A 21,543-nucleotide genomic window follows, 5' to 3' on the forward strand; every position below is an offset into this window, starting at 1 on the left:
AGAGTTCCCATACCTCATCAAAGAAGATTTTTTACAAGTGCTAGCTATTGACCACCTTGATTGACTAGACACCTCCTGTTGCTAGTCACCAATCACTGTATCTTTTTATATCAAGGCACCAGACACCACTTGTTATTAGTTATCAACCACTTGGTGTTTCTATATCAAGTCACCGTATATCTTAACTATAAAAAATAGATCAAATTATTTAAACAGAGATATTAACCGATTATCCAACAGATTAACTCATCACCTGTGTATCATCTACTTGATTTCTTTCGAAGAACATCTGAGATCATCACTGGAATAGCCTGGCAAGCATTCTGCTTGATTCACTCAATTCAGATGAAAGATCATTCTGACGGTTGGTATAATGACCTGCACAAGGAATGTGGCACAGCCATTTGGTTTAGATTGACAGCATAAAGAACATGCTCAAATTAATTCCCTTCACTTAAATTGATGCATCGTATACGTAAAATACAGAGTTAAAGTTTCTCAAACCCTCAACTTACACATAAACTGAGAGAACTCTTGACTCAAAATTCCTCAATAATCAATCTTTAAACTACTTTGAAAAAATAACATATAAATTCTTCATCTGCTTTTCTTTTCAGAGATTTCTCTCCTGTCTGTTTTAGCATGGCCACCTAAAGAAGAAAGCAATGCCAATAAAACTTGGGGATCCTGAGGAAAATTTCGAATTTCACTGCGGGTTTCTTGCTTAAGAGATGCCTTTCTGTGCAAATTTTGTTTCCTGGAACAGGAATGGTTTAGAGATCAAGAAGGAATCCTGCACTTTCTTGCAGACTTCTTCTTTCTCTTATCACCCCTTTGCCTCCTACCTAACAATCGACACCATCGACAAAAGCTCTGCCTCTCCACGCTTCCCTTCTCTGCCTTTCAGCTCCTTACACACACCATCCATTTTCTCATGGATAATCAACCTAGCAAACTCATCAAGAACCCTACTAGCAAACATCCTCTCTTTATCATGAGCCCTGTGCTTCCCCTCCGAATGACTAAAAACCACCGAAACCAACAACATTACACAGTTCACTCCATTTCTATTTACCCTAAGCTTCCAGGTACTTAAAATCCTGTAAAAGCCGACGATATTTCTTCTTCCCTGACCTCACTATCGTTTTCGTCTTCCATTATAACTGCAAAAATTGTACAAATACAGAATTCGCAGCTCGAAAATATGAACTTGACTATATATAGAAAGGTTTGGATTCAAATAATGAGGTGGAAGTTACTTCGTGGTAGAGATGATTATTTTCAATCCAGTTCGGTTTTTATAAAATAAAAATAACTAAACCGATTTTTTTTTTAAAAAAACCGAAACCGGTTCAAACCGACCGGTTTCGGTTTGGTTTTTTAGGACGCAAATCGGTTCAAACCGGTTTGGCTCGATTTTTTTGTTTTGGCTCGGTTTTTTTTTTCCGGTTTGGGTTCGGTTCGGTTTTTTCGGTTTCAGGTTTATAAAACCGAAACTGAACCGAACCGATCGGTTTTTTCAAAATTTTAATCGGTTTTTTTTCATGGTTCGGTTTTTTCGGTTATTTTTTTTTTATTTTCTATGTTTAATTGATTTTTCAGTTTTTTTACTCACCCCTGCTTTGTGCCATTGTCTTCGTCCAAATTTCTTTAATGAAATAATTTTTGTTTTTTAAACGAGGAAGTAACAATCCAACTAGACGTAGTAATTTTGTCAACAGAATCATTAGTTTTTTAATAAATAGTTTTTTTTTAATTAATGTAAAAACTATCCTTTTCAAAAACGTAATTCATTTAAATATTGCTTTATTTATTTTTTATCCAACCGACTAAACCTATTTTCTTACCATTAAAATTAAACCTTAAAAAATCCTCTTGACATCAACCCTTAACAAATTTAGGGTCCATGACTTGGACGTTGCAATTTTTTCAACACTGATTTACCAACTCCTATGATATTTTTTTTTGATAAAATAATTGTTCTTACATTAAATTAAAATAACATATAATGCATTAACTTGAAAAAAATTAAAATAAAATTTTATCACAAAATGCATTAACTTGAAAAAAATTCTTTAAAAATGTTTATAATTGTTAAAATAAAGTGATAATTTATTAAATGTTCGTTTATTATTATAATATCGGTTGTTTTTTAAAATGATTTTTAGTTAAAAATATATTAAAATAATATATTTTTTATTTTTTAAAATTTATTTTTATGCTTAAAAATGTTAAACTTATACTTTGAAGTCTTAAAAATGTTTATGAATTTTCAAAATTTTAATATAACAACCTTTAAAAAACACAACTTATTAATTGAGCTGGGCTAGTCCAAAGCCCACAAACCCATCCTAACCACACGCGACGAGCCTCCTCTCTATAAAACCCGATCTCCACTCCACAAAAGCCCCCCCTCTCTCTTTCTAGGGTTTCCTTCTCCACTAGATCTTAACCCATTCACCACCTTATCCTCCGCCAGGACAACTCAATCCCTAATTCCAAACATGATGCAACAGCCCGGAGTCGCCGGAGTGGGGGCCCCACAACCAGATCAACAACAACAATACCAACAACAACAGCAGCAATGGATGATGCAGCAACAGCAACAATCGCAACCGGTGCCTCCTCCTGCTGGCTGGAATCCGCCGCCTGTTCCTCCTCCGACCCAGTACGGTGCAGCCGCCGGAAGTGGAGGAGATGGAGACGAGATTAAGTCGTTGTGGATCGGGGATTTGCAGCAGTGGATGGATGAGAATTATCTTCTTAGCATCTTCTCTGCAACTGGAGAGGTAATCCAAAATTTAATTTTGGTTTTAATTTTTTTTTAAAAAGAAGCTTTAATTTTAATTTGTATAATTGTGTACGTGCCTGTGCTTGAGAAAGAAAGTAAATTTTATGGCTGGTTTTTTTACGAGTGTGGCATTTCTTTTTTATTTTGTTAACTTTCGTGTGGATATATAGATTTGTGTGTATTTGCTGTGAATTGAAAAAACTTTTAAGAAATCGAGAATTGTTTTGTTTTGTTTTTAATGGCGATCTCTTTTTGAGAATTGGGTTTTTTGATGGAAACAATAGGTTATTGATGCAGTATAAAAAATAGAGAGAGAAAGAAACATGGGGTATGCTTGTTTCTTTGAATTGGGTTTGTGTTGATAAGAAAATAAATGGTGTATATGCACTTGTAGGAAAACGAGAATTGTTTTGTATTGTTGATTAATGGCGTTCTCTTTTCAAGAATTGGGTTTTTTGATGGAAACAAGGGGTTATTGATAGTCAAAAAATAGAGAGAGAGAAAAAGAAACATGGGGTATGTTTATTTGTTTGAATTGTGTGCCGTGTTGATGAGAAAATAAATGGTGTATATTATAGAAAGAATTTTGACAAGTGCTATACTTGTTTTGTGATTTGGATGCAGCTTTACACACTGCTCAGCTACATTGTTGTGTTGTTTTCTGAGTTGTCTTCCTCTTGTCATGTATAACAGATTGTTCAAGCTAAGGTTATTCGTAATAAGCAAACGGGTTATCCAGAGGGTTATGGTTTTATTGAGTTTGTAAGTCGTGCTGCAGCAGAGAGAATTTTGCAGACATACAATGGCACACCAATGCCAAATAGTGAGCAGGCTTTCCGGCTGAACTGGGCAACCCTTGGTGCTGGTGAGAGGCGGCAAGATGATGGGCCTGATTTTACAGTTTTTGTTGGAGATTTGGCTGCTGATGTCAACGATTACCTTCTACAAGAAACATTTAGAAATGTGTACCCATCTGTGAAAGGTGCAAAAGTTGTTACTGATAGGGTCACTGGACGTTCCAAGGGATATGGATTTATTAGGTTTGCTGATGAAAATGAACAAAGGCGTGCCATGGTTGAGATGAATGGACAATACTGCTCTACCAGGCCCATGCGGATTGGACCAGCTGCCACGAAGAAACCCTTGACCCAGCAGTATCAGAAAGGTACGTGTTCTGCAACTTTGGTTGCTGTGGAGTGTAGATGTTGTTTTTGTTATTTTATTTTTTTCTGCTTACATTTGCATGCTTATCTCTTATGTTGAAAATGAACATCGAATTGGTAAGTTGAATGTTGTGTGCTATGTATGTATTTTTCTTTTTTGAGTTGATGTTTCCTAAACATATTCTTATTTTCCGTGCCTCCAGTTATGCACTTGAAGCTAGATGGATTTTAAAGAGTCATTTCCTTCCAGTACTTACCTATGTAAACTTGGGCACATTTAATTTAGTTAAAACATGCAAAAACTTATATAAAACTCATGTTGTCTTAAAGCAGGACACCGAGAGGCTCTCATTTTGGGGGGCCTGGAACTGACTTCAGCTGAAATGATTCCACTTAAATGCGTGGCCTCATTTTAGGTCAGTTATTTTGTTTACGTCGTAAGCTTAATTTCTTGTGGCGCTTTGCTACATTCACGAATTACTTTCCAGTTCGTTATTTTCAAAGAGTTATGTGTCAAGTTAAATATATTCTTTTTCCTAAAGATAGTTCAATTCCGTTCCACAGTTCCTTTATTTATGTAAATCAGACAAGAATTGTTGGTTTATCTCTTCATGGTCAGCCCTTTACTTTATTTACATGCTATTTTTTAAGAGTTACATGTCAAGTTTAATATGTTCTTTTTCCTAAAGATAGTTCAATTCCGTTCCACAGTTCCTTTATTTACATGTCAAGTTAAATATGTTCTTTTTTCCTAAAGATAGTTCAATTCCGTTCCGCATTTCCTTTATTTATGTAAATCAGACTAGAATCGTTGGTTTATCTCTTCATGGTCAGTCCTTTACTTTATTTACATGTTATTTTTGAAGAGTTACGTGTCAAGTTAAATATGTTCTTTTTCCTAAAGATAGTTCAATTCCGTTCCGCATTTTCTCTATTTATGTAAATCAGACGAGAATCGCTGGTTTATCTCTTTATGGTCAGTCCTTTACTTTATTTACATATGGTCAGCAACTATTTTTGAGTTTTTGTTTGGTATTTACTTCAAGTGAAAATATTTTCTCTGCTGTTGATTCCGAGCATTAGAAACCTTATGAAGCAACTTATGACGATGGATTCAGAGATGCTCTCTGTCGTGGGGAGCACCATTCTGACTTCCATTCTTAGAGTTGTTTTCGTCTCACCTCGAGCTGCTCTTTTTTTTAATCATGTGCTGTCTCTTATTATTATTTTTCGTTTGTGAGATGGAGTGCATCCTTGATCTGGAGGAAGGACTTGATTACACGCTTTTGACATTCTAATTTCTAAGCACCTACTTGAGGATCAAGTCCTTGCATCTTTTTTATAGAGATCTATGTGAATTTAGTTTTATATGTTATTGGTTTATTCGATTTGGAAAAAAGTCTCTTTCTTCCATGACCATCAACTTTTTGACTCCATCCTGTCTTGTAGGTGTCATTTTCTTATTCTTCTTTCTTTGTCCTGGGCTTGTCATTGCTTGAAATTTAGATAGGTTGTAGACTGAACTTTTGCTTTTGTTTTCTTGTTCTCTTTACATGAGGGAAATCAGGAAATATGTTAACATGGTACCTAGAATATCCATTTTGTTCTCCAAGCAACCGATGGGTTTTTATTGTTGATCATAATAGGAAAAGTGTACTGACCTAAATTCTGAATCCCGTTTCCCATCCTTGGCAAGTATGAATCTAGTTTGGAACTTTCCAATTGTTCATGCTTTTAAGTTTGGATATTGCTGAGTATTGGGGCATTCGATACTTTCCATCTTGATTTTATGCTTAAGATGTTCATCCTATTGAAAATGATTACTGAAAATTACTTCATTGATGCTCAGCTTTGTGACAACTGACAGCTGTCAACGATGGTAAAGCTGTTGCAAGGCAAGTAATTATTTAGTTACATGTTTCTCCATTCTTTAGGCAATGTTTATCAACTTCAGACTAAAAATAGTGGACACAAAGAGTGTTATCATGGCTATAAACTGAATTTCATTTCTCTCAAGTTGCCTGAAAATACTGGCATTAAGTTGGACTTTGGTCAGGAAGTTGACTTTGCTGGATCAACTCCACTAATAGTGTTAACTTATTAATCATTCTTTGTTTGTTGTGTTTGCTTTGGTTTTTTCTGTTATCTATGTGATCCTCTGTAAATATCTGTAACTTGTGCTTTTTTACCCTAAAGAACAATCATCTTTGCAATTTCTCAAGAACAGAAAAATCTGATCGTGTTTTTTCTCGCATGCTTCTCAGAAGAGGTGGTTTTGTCATCTTTAAACTCATTCCTGCATGATTATGTTGTTTAGTTTATTCTATTATCTCCTTGGATTTTAATACAACGATTATCCTTCAGGGAAGCTTTGCTTTCAGTGTCTATTTCTCTTCATTTATGTATATTCATATGTTATTTGACATGCGTTTGCCATGTGCAGCTACTTACCAGAATCCTCAAGGAAATCAGGGAGAGAATGATCCAAATAACACAACAGTGCGTAGTTTGTTTTATTGTTGGTATGAACTATTACTTGTCAAAGTGAATTGACTTGTTAACCTCTTGGCTGCAGATATTTGTCGGGGCCTTGGATCCAAGTGTGACTGATGACACTTTGAGAGCAGTGTTTAGTAAATATGGCGAGCTAGTGCACGTGAAAATACCTGCAGGCAAGCGTTGTGGATTCGTTCAGTTTGCTAATCGGTATTTGAAAAATACTTTAACCTGATTTCTGTTATTTTGCGTTGTAATGATTGCCTCTTTGCCTGATTTGGTTGCTTGCATTTGTTTCATTTAGAACTAGCGCGGAGCAAGCACTATCAATGTTGAACGGAACCCAGATAGCTGGTCAAAATATCCGTCTCTCATGGGGCCGTAGTCCTTCTAACAAACAGGTTTGGTTGATGCCCAATAAATGTTCTCTATTTTTATGTTTATGAATTTCCCAGTGTTTACTAAAAAGGATGCAATTATTGGTTTTGTTCAGGTTCAGCCAGATCAAAGCCAGTGGAATGGCGGTGGATATTATGGATATCCACAAGGATATGATGCATATGGATATGCTGCTGCTGCTCCCCAAGACCCTAACATGTATTATGGAGGCTATCCTGGATATGGAAACTACCAGCAACCGGGAGCTTACCAACAGCAACAGCAGGTAAACTAACCTTGGTTTAGAAGTTTTTAGTCCACCAGATATTGTTCAACATAAAATAAGAGCTCAACTCACCAAGGCTTGGCTAGCATAGAATAAGCTATTTAAGGCTTAAGCTCTTAGAACAACAGTACTTAAATCTCATTCTTTTTTTTTAGTTTAGTTTCTGATTGTTGGGTAATGTAATCTGATGTAAGAGATGCTTCAGGACGTGTCCAATTGCTGGGTGTATTCCTCGTCACTAGAATGATTTTGATCTCTAGTGAGATAGGGGTCTCATTTTCTCCTTTTGTTTTATAATTAACGACATCTGTGTGTTCCTGGTATGTGCAGTGATCTGTTTCCATGGCGGGATTCAAAAAATGCAAGGACTGATGTTAATCAGTAGCCAGAGCAATCTGAGGTTGCAGTTCACTAGTTGCTTGGTGTTTGGAGTTTGGCGTTTTGCTATTTGTTCTGGTGTTAGTTTATCAGTGACAAGTGTGCTGTGGGCACCATTTGAGGCATCAATGCACTCTGATATGATCAGTATGGTTTTGTAATACCATGGTGCCGCAATTCGCACTATCTGTCTACTGGATATTTCGTACCTAACCCTCCATAATCATTTAAATTATGGCTTGCTTTATTTTTAATGGGATGTTTTCTATGCTTTCCAAGTTTTTTGTGCTTTATATGATTGGATGCAATAAAGCCATTATGCTACAGGTCTGCGTTCCAGGGATTGTATTTTCCTGCGGTGAAGCAATGTCCATACTTGGCCGTAAATAATCATTTTACTTTTCTAAAATAATTTTCCAGAAAACGCTAGGATGCAAAATCTGTGGTTGCATCAAATCAAAATTCGTTATCGTAGTTGCTAGTTGAAATTTACTAGTAAATTGATGTTTCCGAAAGTACCCTGCTGGCTTGAAAGTGCTAATAAATGTCCACAGGAGTTCCCATGAATTGCAAAGATTAAAGGGTATCTCAGCTGCATACATGTAAACGCTGCTCTTGTTCTCAATGTGCTTTAACGGACTGTTGGAGACGTGGTCCGCCGACCATTATTTCCACGATCTTTTCCATTCCTTAACCCAAAAGCTATCAAAAACCTGTTGTAGGGCCTTCCTGCTAGTTTACACCTGATATATTATTTTATTCCTATAGAATATACTTAGTTTTATTAATAAAAATATTATTTATCTTTAATATTTATTTATATTTAATTAATATAAAATTATAATTTATATTTGAACTAACATAATGGGTCACATATATTTAAAATAATCTTTAAATAATTTTTATATAAATTCTAAATAACTCTAAATTGTTGAAAATATTCTTAAAACTCCCGAATAATTTTTAAATTTATCAGCCGAGATGAATTTCAGAACCCAACTCTTCCTTCAGACATCACATGTACTGCAGAGGATGATATTTCTTACACGCATGGTCGGCTGGAAACCGATGCTTTAAGCACACCTTTAACTGGCAAGTTTTGCAGGTGCATGTGTTAGAGAAGGTTAATATCTCCTTGCAGCGCTTAACAGCGCAAGTTGGCTTCTTCTTCTTCTTCTTCCTTGGGTCACAGTCTCCAGATTTCTCATGTTTCAGCAACACCACTTTCTCAGCATCCTCGTTGCATCCAGTAGTCTCAATAGACGCCGAACATGTTTCACAAACAACTACTTTTCGACTCTTGTGGTCTGATTTCGGACACTCATGAGACTTGTAGGATCTATGCTCTAAGCAAAACACCTGCAAGAACATATGATTAAGGCTATAATATTCCACGCCAAACAAAGCTGCATGCATAAATTTGAGTTACCCTTGATTACCTTCCGACAACCATTGCAGTTGAAAGGCAGAAAATCGAGCTGCTTGCATTCAGAATGTTGGCAGTGTCTTCCCAAATCTGGAAAAGCCTCTGTTCCTCCTCCCATCCTTTTTTTTTTCCCTTTAAATTTCCTCTAAGATTAGAATTTGCAGTATGGCATGTAGGAGGAGGTTTGTCGTCATTTATAGCTTCGCTGAAAGGCACTTGCTGGCTTGGTGCCTAAGCCATCCTGACTCCTCTTTCGTGTTGCTTTCGGTTTTGTTTTTGGCATTCTAGTTGTTTCTTGGCCACGCGGTTGAGGTTTCCTTTTTTGACTAGTCTTTACTCTACTAAATTAATTTAGTAGATATTATGATATTATCACATGTAGTGTTTTTTAAAATTGTTTTTAGTTTAAAAATATATTTTTTAATATTAATATATTAAAAGTATTAGAAATCATTTCATCTGGGAGGCTTGGATTTAGGAAAAATGATAATTTCTCCATCGATTTCTTCAGGCGGTCCCTTTTGATTTGTTTGGACTTTCATTTTCTCATTGTGGAAGCTGACAATGTAAGCTCGAGAAGAGAAGATTTATGTTTTAGGGTTTCGGAGGTTTTGCATTTTTTTTCCTTTTCCTATTTATTTTATATCTTTGAAGAAATCAAATGGAGATTATAAAGATAATATAAGAAATAAAATGAATAAAAATCAAGTTAGATAAGGAGTGATATCAAAAGATTTCAAGATTAATTCACTATATTATGTTTAATAATTTTTTCAAATAACTTTTTATAATCTAAATATTTTTTATTAGGTTTAATATTTTTTTTATTAATTCCCTAGATTATGTTTAATAATTTTTTCAAATAAATTTTTATAATCTAAATATTTTTTTATTAGGTTTAATTTTTTTTATTTATTAAAGTGGGTGTTCGGGCTAGTTTGCGCGCACCTCGACTAATCACACGGGCCTTGAAGTTAATGACTATGTAAGCCTCCAGTGACCATCATATTAGCAATCACATGACTCGAACTTGAGACTATAAAGAGAATAAACCTTTTAGTTCTAAATTCTTACCACTGGATGAAGATTAGGTTAATTCTTTTTAATTCAACTCATATGAACCTTGGCAAGGCTGAGAGTCCAAAATGAATTTGCTCCTCTTCACATAAAAATAAAATAAATGGAAAAGAACAGATTTTTCATAATTGAAAGATGGTTCGAATTAACTATAACTGGAATTGATCTTTTATTTACAAGTAAATTACAAGCATCAATGGCTTTTGGTGAATTTGGCAAATTCAAGCTAATGGCATTCGTTGGCATGTACAACAACAAAAAATAATAATAAAAGAAATCTGGTTTTGTATTATGATTTTCATTCCTTTTTCATAAGCATAAATATTTATAAAATGTAATAAATACTTGCAAAATCAAGTATAAATTATAAATAAAAAAAAACAGACAAAAAATAAATAAATGTTATTTAACTTTTTGAAAGCACCATATAATTCATTACATATATTGAAGTTCATTTTCCGATTAATTTATACACAAATTAAAACTAAATTTATTTTCATAAATATATAAAAAATACACTTGCTGTATTGAATTTGTTGTGATTCAGTAAATGAATTTACAAATTTAATAATAAATCTGGGAAATCTTGAAGAAAATACAGTGAAACGACCGAAGCATGCCGTGATGCCAAGGTTACGGGGCTTATTACATATATTTACAACATATAAAGCCAGCATAAACTCATCAAACCGAACAAGACACCAGCACATGCATTGAAACACAGGCAGAAAAAAGCATTTCTCTGTTCCAATTTCCTTGATTCTTTCTTTAGATCTCTCCTTCCTCTGTCAAGCACAAACCCTGGTCTTTCTTTATAAGAAAGGGAAAACCTTTTTTAAATAGGCATACAAAAAAGTTTCATTATTTTCTTTTTTGGATAAAAACAGAGATGGGTTACAAAAACAGAGCAGAAGCTGAAACAGAGGCTTGCTTAAACGAGGCTTTATTGTTTGCTACTATGTGTATAATTGGACTCCCTGTTGATGTGCATATTAGAGATGGTTCTGTCTACTCTGGAACCTTTCACACTGCTTCTTTTGACAAGGAAAACGGTGAGGTTTTCTTTGTTCTTTTTTGGTCTCCATTGGAAACGTAAAGATTGCTTCTTTTTGGCATTAGTTTTTGAATTACTTGAAAGTTACGATTTTCGTACAAAATGGTATCTGGGTTTTGATTTTTATGAGCAACCCTACCTGGGTTTTTGGTTTTATTGAGAAATAGACATGTACTCTTTAGAATGGACGAGATCAGATTGGATTCTGATCTGGGGTTTTGCCTATTTTGTTAGTATATAATTCTGTTTCTGTTTTTGTTTTGTACTCTATTTGTTTATGCAATGGAGGGTCCACTATTTTATTTGGTTAACACAGACTGGATTTGGTACTTTTTGAAATAAGACTTCATAAAGATTGGTAATTTTAAGTGAGATTTATCATTTATGAAGTTTAGTTACCTGCTTTGTGTAGGTGTTGTTTTGAAGGAAGCAAGATTGACTAGGAAGGGAAAATCTGATGCAAATGTAGCTAATGGGAGTGTGATAGAGACACTTGTAATTCTTTCGACTGATGTTGTCCAAGTTGTTGCTAAGGTATGCAACTCTTTCTATTTTAAATTCCTGTTAGTTATCCGGATACAACGTTGGAGAATCTGCCTAATATATGTGCTGCTTTGAATTCAGGGAGTTCTGTTTCCAGCTGATGGCGTCACTGGAAATATATCTGGTGGCAATGTAGAAGCTGCTCTAACCAATGCTCCGTCTTCTGAGATTGTAGCGAGCGAGGCAAAGAAATCTAACAAGTTCACTGTGGATAAAAAGAAATCTAATCACAACAGGTATTGTCTTGTCTTGGACTTGGGTTGTAAGGACTATCGTTGTTAACTGTTTAAATTTAATTGTAAGCTGCAATAATTTAAAGTCATATATCTTATTGGTTTACTTTTCTTTTCAATAATGCATTTGTTTTCAAGTTTACTGTTTGTTAAATTCTGATAGTTTCTCCAAGTGCACCATTTGTTATTTCCATGTTCTGTACATACCTGGAACCACCTTAGAGCCTTTGCATGCATGCAGACATACCTATACATATACATACTGTTTTCAAGTAATTAAGAAAACTACTACCTGTTTTAGTACAGAAATCTGGTCAAGGAAATATTTCTGCATCCAAGCAACCTTTTTTTTTATTTGGCTATATAACCATGGACTAATTGTACCTATGAAGTAGGAGTTCAGTCAAAAACAAGAACGGTACTTCCCATGGTCTTATGCCGACAAAAGCAGGAAAGGATCCTGAAGGGAGAAAAACGCCACCAAATCAAATAGGAAAAACAATGGAATTTGAACATGGGGAAAGAGATGGTGTGCATATCCCAAAGGTGAGGCTTCTATTTTCTTTTCTTCTGTTTTGTGGTCTACTAGGGAAACAGTTTCTGTGAGCTTGTCTAGATATTCATCAAAAGATCTCCATAAATGATGTTAACTTGTGTTTGCGTTATGACCATTTCTGTCGTGAGAGACCTATATCAGCAGCAGCATAGTTGGCTGCTTTTAATATTGAGAGCAGACTTTTTGTTGAAGAGTGTTGTTCTTATTTTAATGCTACCTAGGGTGCATCTTATTATGGTTTGGATGATCTGATGGATTGATAAATGGCTTGAAGGAAACCCAATCAATTACTGCTTCAATGAGTCAGTGGTAATTTAATATCTGTAGTAGGATACTTTTTTTACAATGCTAGTGAGAGAGAGAGATGTTTGTACACTTTTCACTTCCTTTCTTTCTAATTTTTTCTTTAATTTCTGTTTTGTGTATGCAGAGAGAAGCTTCTTTTGGTGACTCAGTTAATGGACGGTATAAATTACCAGTCTTTTCCAAGTTTCAAGTGGGGTTTGCACTGTTGGATGCCTTAAAATCTTATCCTCTGCATTCTGTGTTTTTTATACTTGCATTGGGTTGCAAACTGAACTGGCCCTTGTCTGTTCTAGCACAAATTTTCTCCACCAAAGCACTGCATGATTAATGATTCATATTTCTTTTGAATATAGACACAAAGGATTAGAGTCTATGTTTGCATTAAATTGTGTTGCTCATTAGCTTAAATGTAAATTATTTTCTTTATGGAATCCCTTCTAACTTTCAAATTTCTGTCAATTATTTTTCTGGCAGACAGACTAGAGATGACAGGTCACAGGAGGAGCAGGGTCATTATAAACAGAAGTTTGATTTTCAAACAGAAAAGAGTGTATGTCATGACAGGCATATTTATTTCCTTGCTTGATGCTCTGTGTTTGTAGAAGTGGAAACTATTTGCTCAATAACTCGTTGATGTAGATTTTTACCCATGCATTTGATTTGTGCAGGCTGATGAAGTTCATAGCCCAAATGCAATCAGTAAGTTCAACTTCCACACGGGGTTTAACTATTTGATCCATAACATACTATACAGATCTGCCTTGTGCTTATTAATATCTTTTATGAAAAGAAAGCAGAAGAGAAGGCATGCCTTCTTTTACCTGTAAAAAGTTCTGATACTACCAGTGAAAATGTTTGTTATAAAATACCCATGATGTAAGGCTTTGCTCTCTGAACTTCATTATAACAATAAATTGCTAATAGATTTTGGGTTTTGTATCAATTGTATTATGTGAGTTAACATTCATGCAGATTTAGTGGCCGCATGCCATTTTCTGAATTTTTTATTTATTATAACACAGGGCCTTCTATGATGAGATGCATCTAGGTGATAGTTTGCCTGTAGAAGCTAAATCTTGCCATGATTCCCTGAATTTGTCTTATATTTTTTAAAATGCATTTTCTTTTTTCCATCCTGATTCTGTTCTGTTTTAATTGCTTAATGTGCTACATGCAGCAGGGCCTCATGACAGTGAAGCAAAATCCATTGCAGAAGGGCGAGTAACAGTGAAGCTGTTGCCTAATGTTGTATCTTGTAATCCCGATGGTGATCTTATGAAGCCAGACAGTCAATACTGTGGAAGGCCTGCTTCTGCAGGAACCACCTCTCCTAGTTCTGTTTGTGCTAGTGTTTCTACTGCTTCCAATCCAATGGTTGATGTTCCTTCAGAATCACACTGTAGCTCATCAGCAAATTCAACTGATGTGGCCTCTCCACAAGTTTCAGAATCTAATAGAAGTTCCAAGGTAAAAACCTTGTTTGTTTCAACCATTTAGTACTGACATCTGTTTCATCTCACCTCTATTGACTCTCAATTTTTAGGGCAGTCATCAGGTCACTGTCTATCACATCAGTAAATCATATAATTTATCGAGCCAGCACTTTTTATGAGTAACTGTGAAATATTTTTTTGAATTGCTAGTGCAATTCATATAGGATATAATTTATAATCCATACCACAAGCATCTGTAGAAATCATTGGGTTTGGTTAGATTGCAGTTTCTTTGGAATTTTGGAATATTTATGACATCAATTTTATAACCATGCTGATGTTTTTTGGCGTTCTTTTCTTTCAGGCATTCAAGCTCAATCCAGGAGCAAAAATTTTTTCTCCTTCCTTTTCCAATCCTACATCAGCTAATGCTCCAGCAGTGCCAACAGTTCCAAGTATGGCTTACATACCAAGCAACTCTCCTGTGGTACCTGTTGCTGTTGTCCAGCCAGAAGTTGGGATCCCTTGTGCACCTCGATCATCTGTTCCTGCTAAGTTTCCCCCCTACAGTAACTTGACAGCTGTAAATGGTGGCAGTGGTTCTCAATTTTCACCTGTATGCATTAGTTAACTTCTTGCTTCTTATTGAGTAATCTCTCATATTAAATTCAATTCACTTGAGAAAATGCCAGATTTAGCACCAACAACTTTCTTGTCAACTCTTGGAATTTTTTTTTTTTACTGAACTAGCCCCTAATTGTTAAAAGAGGAATTCTTTTCTAGTTCTCACAGGCTTATTTGGCTATAGGTTGCTGGACACGTGGGAACCAGAGTACAGTCACTTAGATATGCTGGTCAGTATCATGCTGTTCAGGCAGCACCATCATATGCACAACCAAATTCTCAATCCGTAAGTGAAAGGAAGATTCATGTGATAGTCATCTGGTAGTTTATTTCTGGTGCTCATTTGTTGCTTTTTTGGTCAGGAGATTTGTGACTTTTATGGTTATTTTTGAGTTTCTAATCTGGCTCTGTTTCTCTAGGTTATGGTTGGACGGATGGGGCAGCTTGTGTATGTTCAGCCAGTTTATCATGTAAGATACAGAATCTGCAACATGAAATAACTAAGCACTCTGATGTTTGATAGTTACAGATACAATAAACATTTAGTTTCTGGTTGTTGTAGCTTGTATTTAACTGTTTAATGTATGTTAGGGAGCAATTTATGCTACATTTTGGAATGGAACAATTTATGTCATTATCAGATCTCGAGATAGTTCCTAGAACTGGCCTTGGCCAGTACTCTAGCCACATATTGATTCTAAATATCCTATTGTGGTTATATCTCTAATTATTTATATAGTTGGTTTGAACTAGTGTCATACCATGCTTCTCTTAACACAAATGCTTTTTTATCAACCACATTATAATAGAATAATGCTGGTTGTGTGCGTCATTGATCCAAAGCTAGATAGCTAATTAGCTAAGATTTCGATATGCAATATTGTGCGAAAGAAATCATAATTGTCTATATATCAGTTAACAAAGTCTGCAGCTATGCAATCTTGTGCTCATATCTTGAAGGTCTAATGGCAGGCTTATTTCCTTGTTTTTCATGTATAACTTTCTAATTTTCAACGCTTCTGTCTTTTTTTATTGAGGCTGATCCTCTTGCATGTCAAGTCATCTCGAGTGTTTAATTTTCTTCTTCCTTGAAGTTGTTATCCAAGCATGCATTTTATATTTCTCTAATTTTTTTGTTGTGTTTGTTTTATGAAAGGATTCGGTTCCAATTGCAGCACCCATATCAACTGTATCTGCACGTCCTCTGTTAACTCCACACCAGGTCCAGTATCCTAAACACCAAGGTATAAAAAAAGAGTTTTATACTATGTTGCAAGAGATTCTGGTTTCAATGGTTTGTCAATGCACTTTCTGCCATCAATTAGGTTGCACATTCAATGTAAGATTAGATGTTTAATGTTTTATGTTACTGACTACTTGAAGGGACAACCTAATTGCTAAGCTAGCAAGTCAGCGTAAGCTTTTCAAAAATTGGTCGAAAATTCCAACTTCTGTCAATGTCTGCTAGGGGTTGATAGTCAATATGTGCAGAACCATCTGAGAGATTGATTCCATTTTGAGTTTCAACTTGATGAGAGAACTTGAAATTTAATGCTGTAACTCAAATATAGGGAAGATGATTATATTATTTTCTGGTATTGTTTTAAGAGCTTCAATGAATTTGCTGCCCATCCCACCCACAACACACGAAGGAAAGAAAATTAAGAAAAGATTTCTACAGCATAACGTAATTATAGATGGCAGCACCATGTCAAACATGGCATCTTATAAGATCAACTGTAGGATATTTTTCTACATTGGAAGATTAAGTCTCAAAATACAAGACTGAAGATGTTGGTCTCAGCATCTCTATGTTTTTCTGTGCCTGTTTATTGTGTATTTGAGAAGATTGATTTTTTTTTCTTTTCCATATGGATCGCAGGAGGTGCAGCAGGCCAAACCTTGCAGCTTTGTGTGACTCCACCTTTTGTAGGTGGACAGCAACCATTTGTAGAGCCAAGCCAGATTCCTTTTCTTCAGCCACCCATCCCTGCTATCCGTCCCATTCCAGTTCCAGGATCTAATACTCTCTTTGGCACCAAGTTTCCATGAGCATACTCCACAGTGAATCAAGATTCTTTTTCATGAACAATAAAATTTTGGTCCATAGTTTTTACTGAAGCGCATCTAGCAATAGGTTATAGTTGTATCTCTCATCTTCAGGGTTTAACTCGTCTCAATGACTTTTTGTAAAATCTGATTTGAGGGTAATTTTTTATTTGGTGATTCATGCTGCAAAACATGTAGGGGTGGTTTTCTGTTTTGGTGGAAAATTCTGAGTTCCCCCCTGATGGAAAGAATTGCATCTTGGAAAGTGATAATACAGGCCAAAAGGTGTTTAGTGTACTATATTGAGAAAAAAAAGGTAACAACAAGAAGGTTGTGATATATCAAGTTAGTGGGATCGTTAATGTCATCTTTCGCTCAATTCTGCAGTAGTTTTTGGGTTCACAGATTATTGCCACAGGATGCCTTTTCTTCTCCCTTCCTGCATCAGGCAATAGAAGGTTTCTGTTTGCTATTTTTTGTTGCTGAATATGTTTGAACGTCATCTTTTACATTGGCCCCAAGGCTTCTGCATCCTTGATCACAATTCGTGGAACCAAATTTTACTAGCTCATGGATATTATTAAACAATCTTTATTGGGTTGGACTGCAATATTCTACTTCCTTTCATCTCTCTTCCTCTTTTCGCGGTGTAACTATCAGCAGTTCATCGTGTGAGAACCTCAACCTGAAATGTGATTCTTCTGTTATCCGAAGTAACCTGATGCGATCAGCTTACCATGAATTTTAGTCCACAGCTACACAAGGAGGATAATCTTTAGACCATTAAGTTCCTCAAACAGCAACATCACACCAACTAATTAAAATGAGTTTAGTTAAGCTTTATTTTCCCCATACCAGATCTTTGATCTATGCTATATTCCATCTTCCCTCTATCCTCCAAGATCGCTTAGAACAAAGTTGCTCCTAATAATCTAGTGCCTGATAACTTTGCCTAGAACAAAGTTATCAGGCACTAGCACATTTAAAAGCAGAACTCGTGCTTTGGAAGTTGGATCATAAACCCCGCACCAGGCATGGATACATGATAGAAGGTTGAGGCTGCATAAATGTCTACTAAGAAGGTATCCTTCAATTCAAACTATGAATAAATTACAGTACCAAATGCAAACATGCACCTAGGTTTCCTTTATAATTGAACTAAAATAAAAGTCTAAGAGAAGACATCTCAGCCTCACACTTTTGAGCAAAGATGGATCTTGTGTGGCCTCTACCTAGTTTAAGATCACTAATTTTCTAGACTTGTACAAGTCTAGTAATTCATTCTCCGGAAACTTTACATAGTACAGAAGCACCAGTACACCATTTTCCCTTGCCCCGTGTGCTCTGAAGGACTACTCCATTCATCTCCAAGCGTGGTTTCTGGGCTTTTCAAATTATCTATTTCAATCTAAACCTGCAGCCGGCCCCTCAGTACAGGCCCCTGGATTGTCTGCCATGCTTTCCTGCAAAACCTTCTTAAGGTTTGATGTATATAATAAGTCATTGATCTTGTACCTGGGAAATGACCTTTAGTATATAATGGATGATTGGACAGTGAATTTATTCAGTTGAAGACTTGTTTTACCTGCAAGAGCTGAGTCATTTTGCCAGTCTTGTATTCCTCGGAAGGTCTAGATGCAACCGCAGGATGACAGCCAACATTAGGCTGTAAAACTTGCAGTGGTTCAACAGACAGGGCCTGATCTGTGTCACTGACATCCTTTTCTGCCACAATACCAGAATCTTTCACAGGCAAGTTAACAGCTGAGCTGCTATTAGTATCTGTTGACTGTAATGGAGCAGGAACCCTCTTGATTACATCAGTTAACAGTTTCTCAAAAGGCACACCAGTTGTTTTCGTTGGGTTGGCTTCTGATTCATGTAGTCCCCCAGCTTGAGTTTGATTAAAAGGACTTGGATTTTGCAATCCTGAATGCATCACCTGGTGGTTATTTTGAGATTGAAATTGCATGACTTCATTTGTTGGTGTTGATCCATTTGATGAATGAGCAGCATCTCGAATCTGCTTGCCTTTAGAAGTCACCGGATGGGGAGTTTGGCTTGTGGCACTGGCACTAGGTGCACCATTTGATAGATTGACTGGCTGAAGTACAACAGGAACTAAATTGCCTCTTGATATTGCAGGGGTTTGGGGTACCACTGAAAGCACCTGCTTACCTTTTGATCCAGCTGGATTAGCAGCTCGGGCAGCATGAGCAGTTCCATTTATGTCTCTAGGCCCAGGATTACGGCTGTGGACCTTAGTATTGCTTTCTCTCGGAAGGGGAATCTCATTCCTTCTGATCATTGGGACACCTGGGGCGATATCATTTTCTGGCATAACAGGGACGTAATGTCCAGGCTTAAAAACAACACCCCTCAAAGTTGTTTCGGTATCACCAACCCTGACATTAAGCAAATATCCAGCATCAAATGTCGCCTCTATAATACCATGCACTGACTGGCCTATCATGGAATCAATTGCATCATTAACTGGATCTACTTGATGTGGCCGATTACCATTGACCCCTCCAAATCCAGGAGTAGTACGAGCATTCTCCCCATGGTTTGGATTTTGATCCCTTGGAACATAGGCATTCCCATTATGATCAACCTCCAGTTTAGGGTACTTGCGTGGACGACCACGCTTGCGTTTCAGAGGGATGATTGCTGAAGCATCAGGATTATTCCCTTGGTTTACTTCACTCATGTTCTGTATAATTTCCTTCCCTGAATGATCTTTTATTGTTTTCCTCCCTGCAGCAAAGAGCAAATATTTAGTTTGTGAAGCAAATTGGGCCAACCATGATGGAACAGATGCCAGTAAAGAGATCAACACGTGCATTTGCAAACAAACATAACCAACTTCTACAAAAAAGAGTACACTATCAGTCATGGAATTCTATAAAACCACTGGTACATGCATACTCGACCTTGCTGTGGACAAAATGAGCATGTCCACAACACATTATCTTGCTTGCCCTAAAGTCTACAGAAAAACTTCGGTCACTTTAAAGGTCTGAGGGTTTTCCTTAAATTTCACAGTAAGGAATCCAACACATCAAACTTTCCAACTTAGCATTCTTAAGCAATCTAAACAACTGCAGAAGGCTAGTACAAGTAGGGGAAGCAGGTGGAACAGCCACAAAAGTTGCCACATCTTTATATTATGCTATTCAGAGTATCTATCTCACCATCCAATCAACCCAAAAATATAAATGATCATGTGCAGGAATTTGATCTCAAAGGGTGCGTATTGAGATACATGAAAAAGAAAATGATCTCTTCTCGAAATGAGCTACCATGGTGACTATTTTATCAACTGCCATTTCAGGATACGAATTCTCCTAGTCAAACTCAAAAGAGCTCCTATTCCTAGCCACTATATCAACAAAGCACCTAAAACACTAATCCCAAACCGATCTAATAAAGGAAAATTTGGTCAGCTTTAAAATCCCCTACAGTGCAACAAGCCTTTTGAATTCGTATACTGGAAATTCAAGCAAAAAAGAAAAAAAAATATTCCCGTGATCATAAATTTCCCAAAAACTCTGAATGTTAACAATGATAAACAAACAGTGACACCATCATCCCATAAAAAATGCACTTCAATTGAAATAAGAAAAGCAAAAAAAGCAAAAAAAAGAAGAAGAAGAGAGAGAACAGCAAGAATAAGCCACTAGAGAATAATGTAAAGCAGCCCATAAACAAGAAACAGATAGGCATTCATTAAGAGCCAATACCGAAAAGTAATCAAAACCCAACAACTATAACACATAGAATAAAACCAGTAAATAACCAAACCTTTTAAGGCCTTCCAAGAATGGTAGGCAAATATACCAACGTGCAAAAACAAGAACAAAAACATAAAAGAACCAATTAGTTAAGAGAACAACAACAACAACAAAAGAAAGACTAAAAAATTCACATATCTGGACCAAAAAGAAAAACCCTAAACCCTCTGCGAAAATGCCATGAAAAGCTTCTAAAAGACCAAGAAAATAAAAACTTTTACAAGGGTGTTTTTACAAAGCAAGCAAGAAGCTAGGGATTGTGAAAGAGAAGGGAGGCGAGCGAGTTTATTTACCTTCTGGGGCTCTGTTTGTTATTTGTTTTTTTCTCCCTTTTCTGAGGGGAAAAATAAAAAAAAAATGCCCCCAACAAAACTAGCGAGTGTATAATAGAAAATCGTTTTACTTCTTTCTTAGCTTTTGTCTCAGAGAGACGAAGATGTCGGGGTAAAGTTGTGGGGGCCAGCCTTTGGGTATGATTGTTAATAATATAATGACATGCATGTGAGATAAAGGCCATGACAGCACAATGAGAGAGTGAGTCTGGCCCAGACTGTCTGGGTGATCAAAACTGGGCCACGTGGTGATTGATCAATTTGACTGTTATGAAGGAAAGTTACCTGAGGTAAAATGAGTGATATCAAATTTTTAGAAGGTGAGTACATAATCTTTGTATGGAGAGGCAGTTCGCAATTTGTCATGGGCCGAGATAATTTGTTTGTAGAGTGAAAAAACAATGTTTAAATATTATAAGTGTAATTAAAAAAATAAAAAAATTAATGACTCGATATCATAAAAATATAACTCAAAAAAATTATGATAATTAATTTTCAAGAATCAAAATCATAAAAGATGAAATAAAAAAATAAAAAAAATACTAGTATAACATGAAATTGAAAAACAATCAAAATTATGGAACCAATGATAAAAACACAAACAAATTAAAATTTAATAAAAAA

The 21,543-nt window shown here is 35.9% G+C and overlaps 4 protein-coding genes across 13 annotated transcripts; 2 read left to right on the plus strand and 2 right to left on the minus strand.

The window, feature by feature from the left end:
• The first annotated feature begins 2,397 nt into the window (after positions 1–2,397).
• On the plus strand, positions 2,398–7,746 carry LOC7454435 (polyadenylate-binding protein RBP45C). Its single transcript, XM_002316962.4, has 7 exons — positions 2,398–2,789; positions 3,485–3,956; positions 6,398–6,453; positions 6,530–6,660; positions 6,755–6,851; positions 6,944–7,114; positions 7,445–7,746. The coding sequence occupies exons 1-7, from the start codon at positions 2,505–2,507 to the stop codon at positions 7,445–7,447; spliced, it is 1,215 nt and encodes a 404-aa protein (XP_002316998.2). The 5' UTR covers positions 2,398–2,504; the 3' UTR covers positions 7,448–7,746.
• Positions 7,747–8,271: 525 nt separating this feature from the next.
• LOC7470953 (zinc finger AN1 domain-containing stress-associated protein 12) lies at positions 8,272–9,100 on the minus strand. The gene is made up of 2 exons (XM_002317557.4): positions 8,932–9,100; positions 8,272–8,851 (listed from the first exon to the last, which is right to left on the minus strand). Exons 1-2 carry the CDS (start codon positions 9,034–9,036, stop codon positions 8,507–8,509), a joined length of 450 nt encoding a protein of 149 aa, XP_002317593.2. The 5' UTR covers positions 9,037–9,100; the 3' UTR covers positions 8,272–8,506.
• A 1,563-nt stretch (positions 9,101–10,663) lies between these two features.
• LOC7454436 (polyadenylate-binding protein-interacting protein 4) lies at positions 10,664–17,160 on the plus strand. 5 transcript variants are annotated; one of them, XM_024611837.2, is made up of 13 exons: positions 10,664–11,047; positions 11,462–11,583; positions 11,674–11,828; positions 12,218–12,371; positions 12,812–12,846; positions 13,162–13,237; positions 13,356–13,386; positions 13,865–14,154; positions 14,485–14,736; positions 14,929–15,030; positions 15,164–15,214; positions 15,901–15,988; positions 16,627–17,160. In XM_024611837.2, exons 1-13 carry the CDS (start codon positions 10,885–10,887, stop codon positions 16,794–16,796), a joined length of 1,689 nt encoding a protein of 562 aa, XP_024467605.1. In that variant the 5' UTR covers positions 10,664–10,884; the 3' UTR covers positions 16,797–17,160. The 5 variants fall into 5 exon arrangements, with proteins under 5 accessions (XP_024467605.1, XP_024467607.1, XP_052301207.1 ...); XM_024611839.2 differs by having other exon boundaries at positions 13,868–14,154; XM_024611838.2 differs by having other exon boundaries at positions 10,665–11,047; positions 12,221–12,371.
• Positions 17,161–17,836: 676 nt separating this feature from the next.
• LOC7470954 (protein METABOLIC NETWORK MODULATOR 1) lies at positions 17,837–21,047 on the minus strand. 6 transcript variants are annotated; one of them, XM_052445249.1, is made up of 4 exons: positions 20,879–21,027; positions 20,598–20,635; positions 18,379–19,550; positions 17,837–18,268 (listed from the first exon to the last, which is right to left on the minus strand). In XM_052445249.1, exons 3-4 carry the CDS (start codon positions 19,501–19,503, stop codon positions 18,197–18,199), a joined length of 1,197 nt encoding a protein of 398 aa, XP_052301209.1. In that variant the 5' UTR covers positions 19,504–19,550; positions 20,598–20,635; positions 20,879–21,027; the 3' UTR covers positions 17,837–18,196. The 6 variants fall into 6 exon arrangements, with proteins under 6 accessions (XP_052301209.1, XP_052301210.1, XP_052301211.1 ...); XM_052445250.1 differs by lacking the exon at positions 20,879–21,027 and adding an exon at positions 20,726–20,844 and having other exon boundaries at positions 20,598–20,637; XM_052445251.1 differs by lacking the exon at positions 20,598–20,635 and having other exon boundaries at positions 17,837–18,265; positions 20,881–21,047.
• Positions 21,048–21,543: the final 496 nt, after the last annotated feature.

The sequence above is a fragment of the Populus trichocarpa genome, chromosome 11 (assembly GCF_000002775.5).
Source record: "Populus trichocarpa isolate Nisqually-1 chromosome 11, P.trichocarpa_v4.1, whole genome shotgun sequence".
Lineage (NCBI taxonomy): Eukaryota > Viridiplantae > Streptophyta > Magnoliopsida > Malpighiales > Salicaceae > Populus > Populus trichocarpa.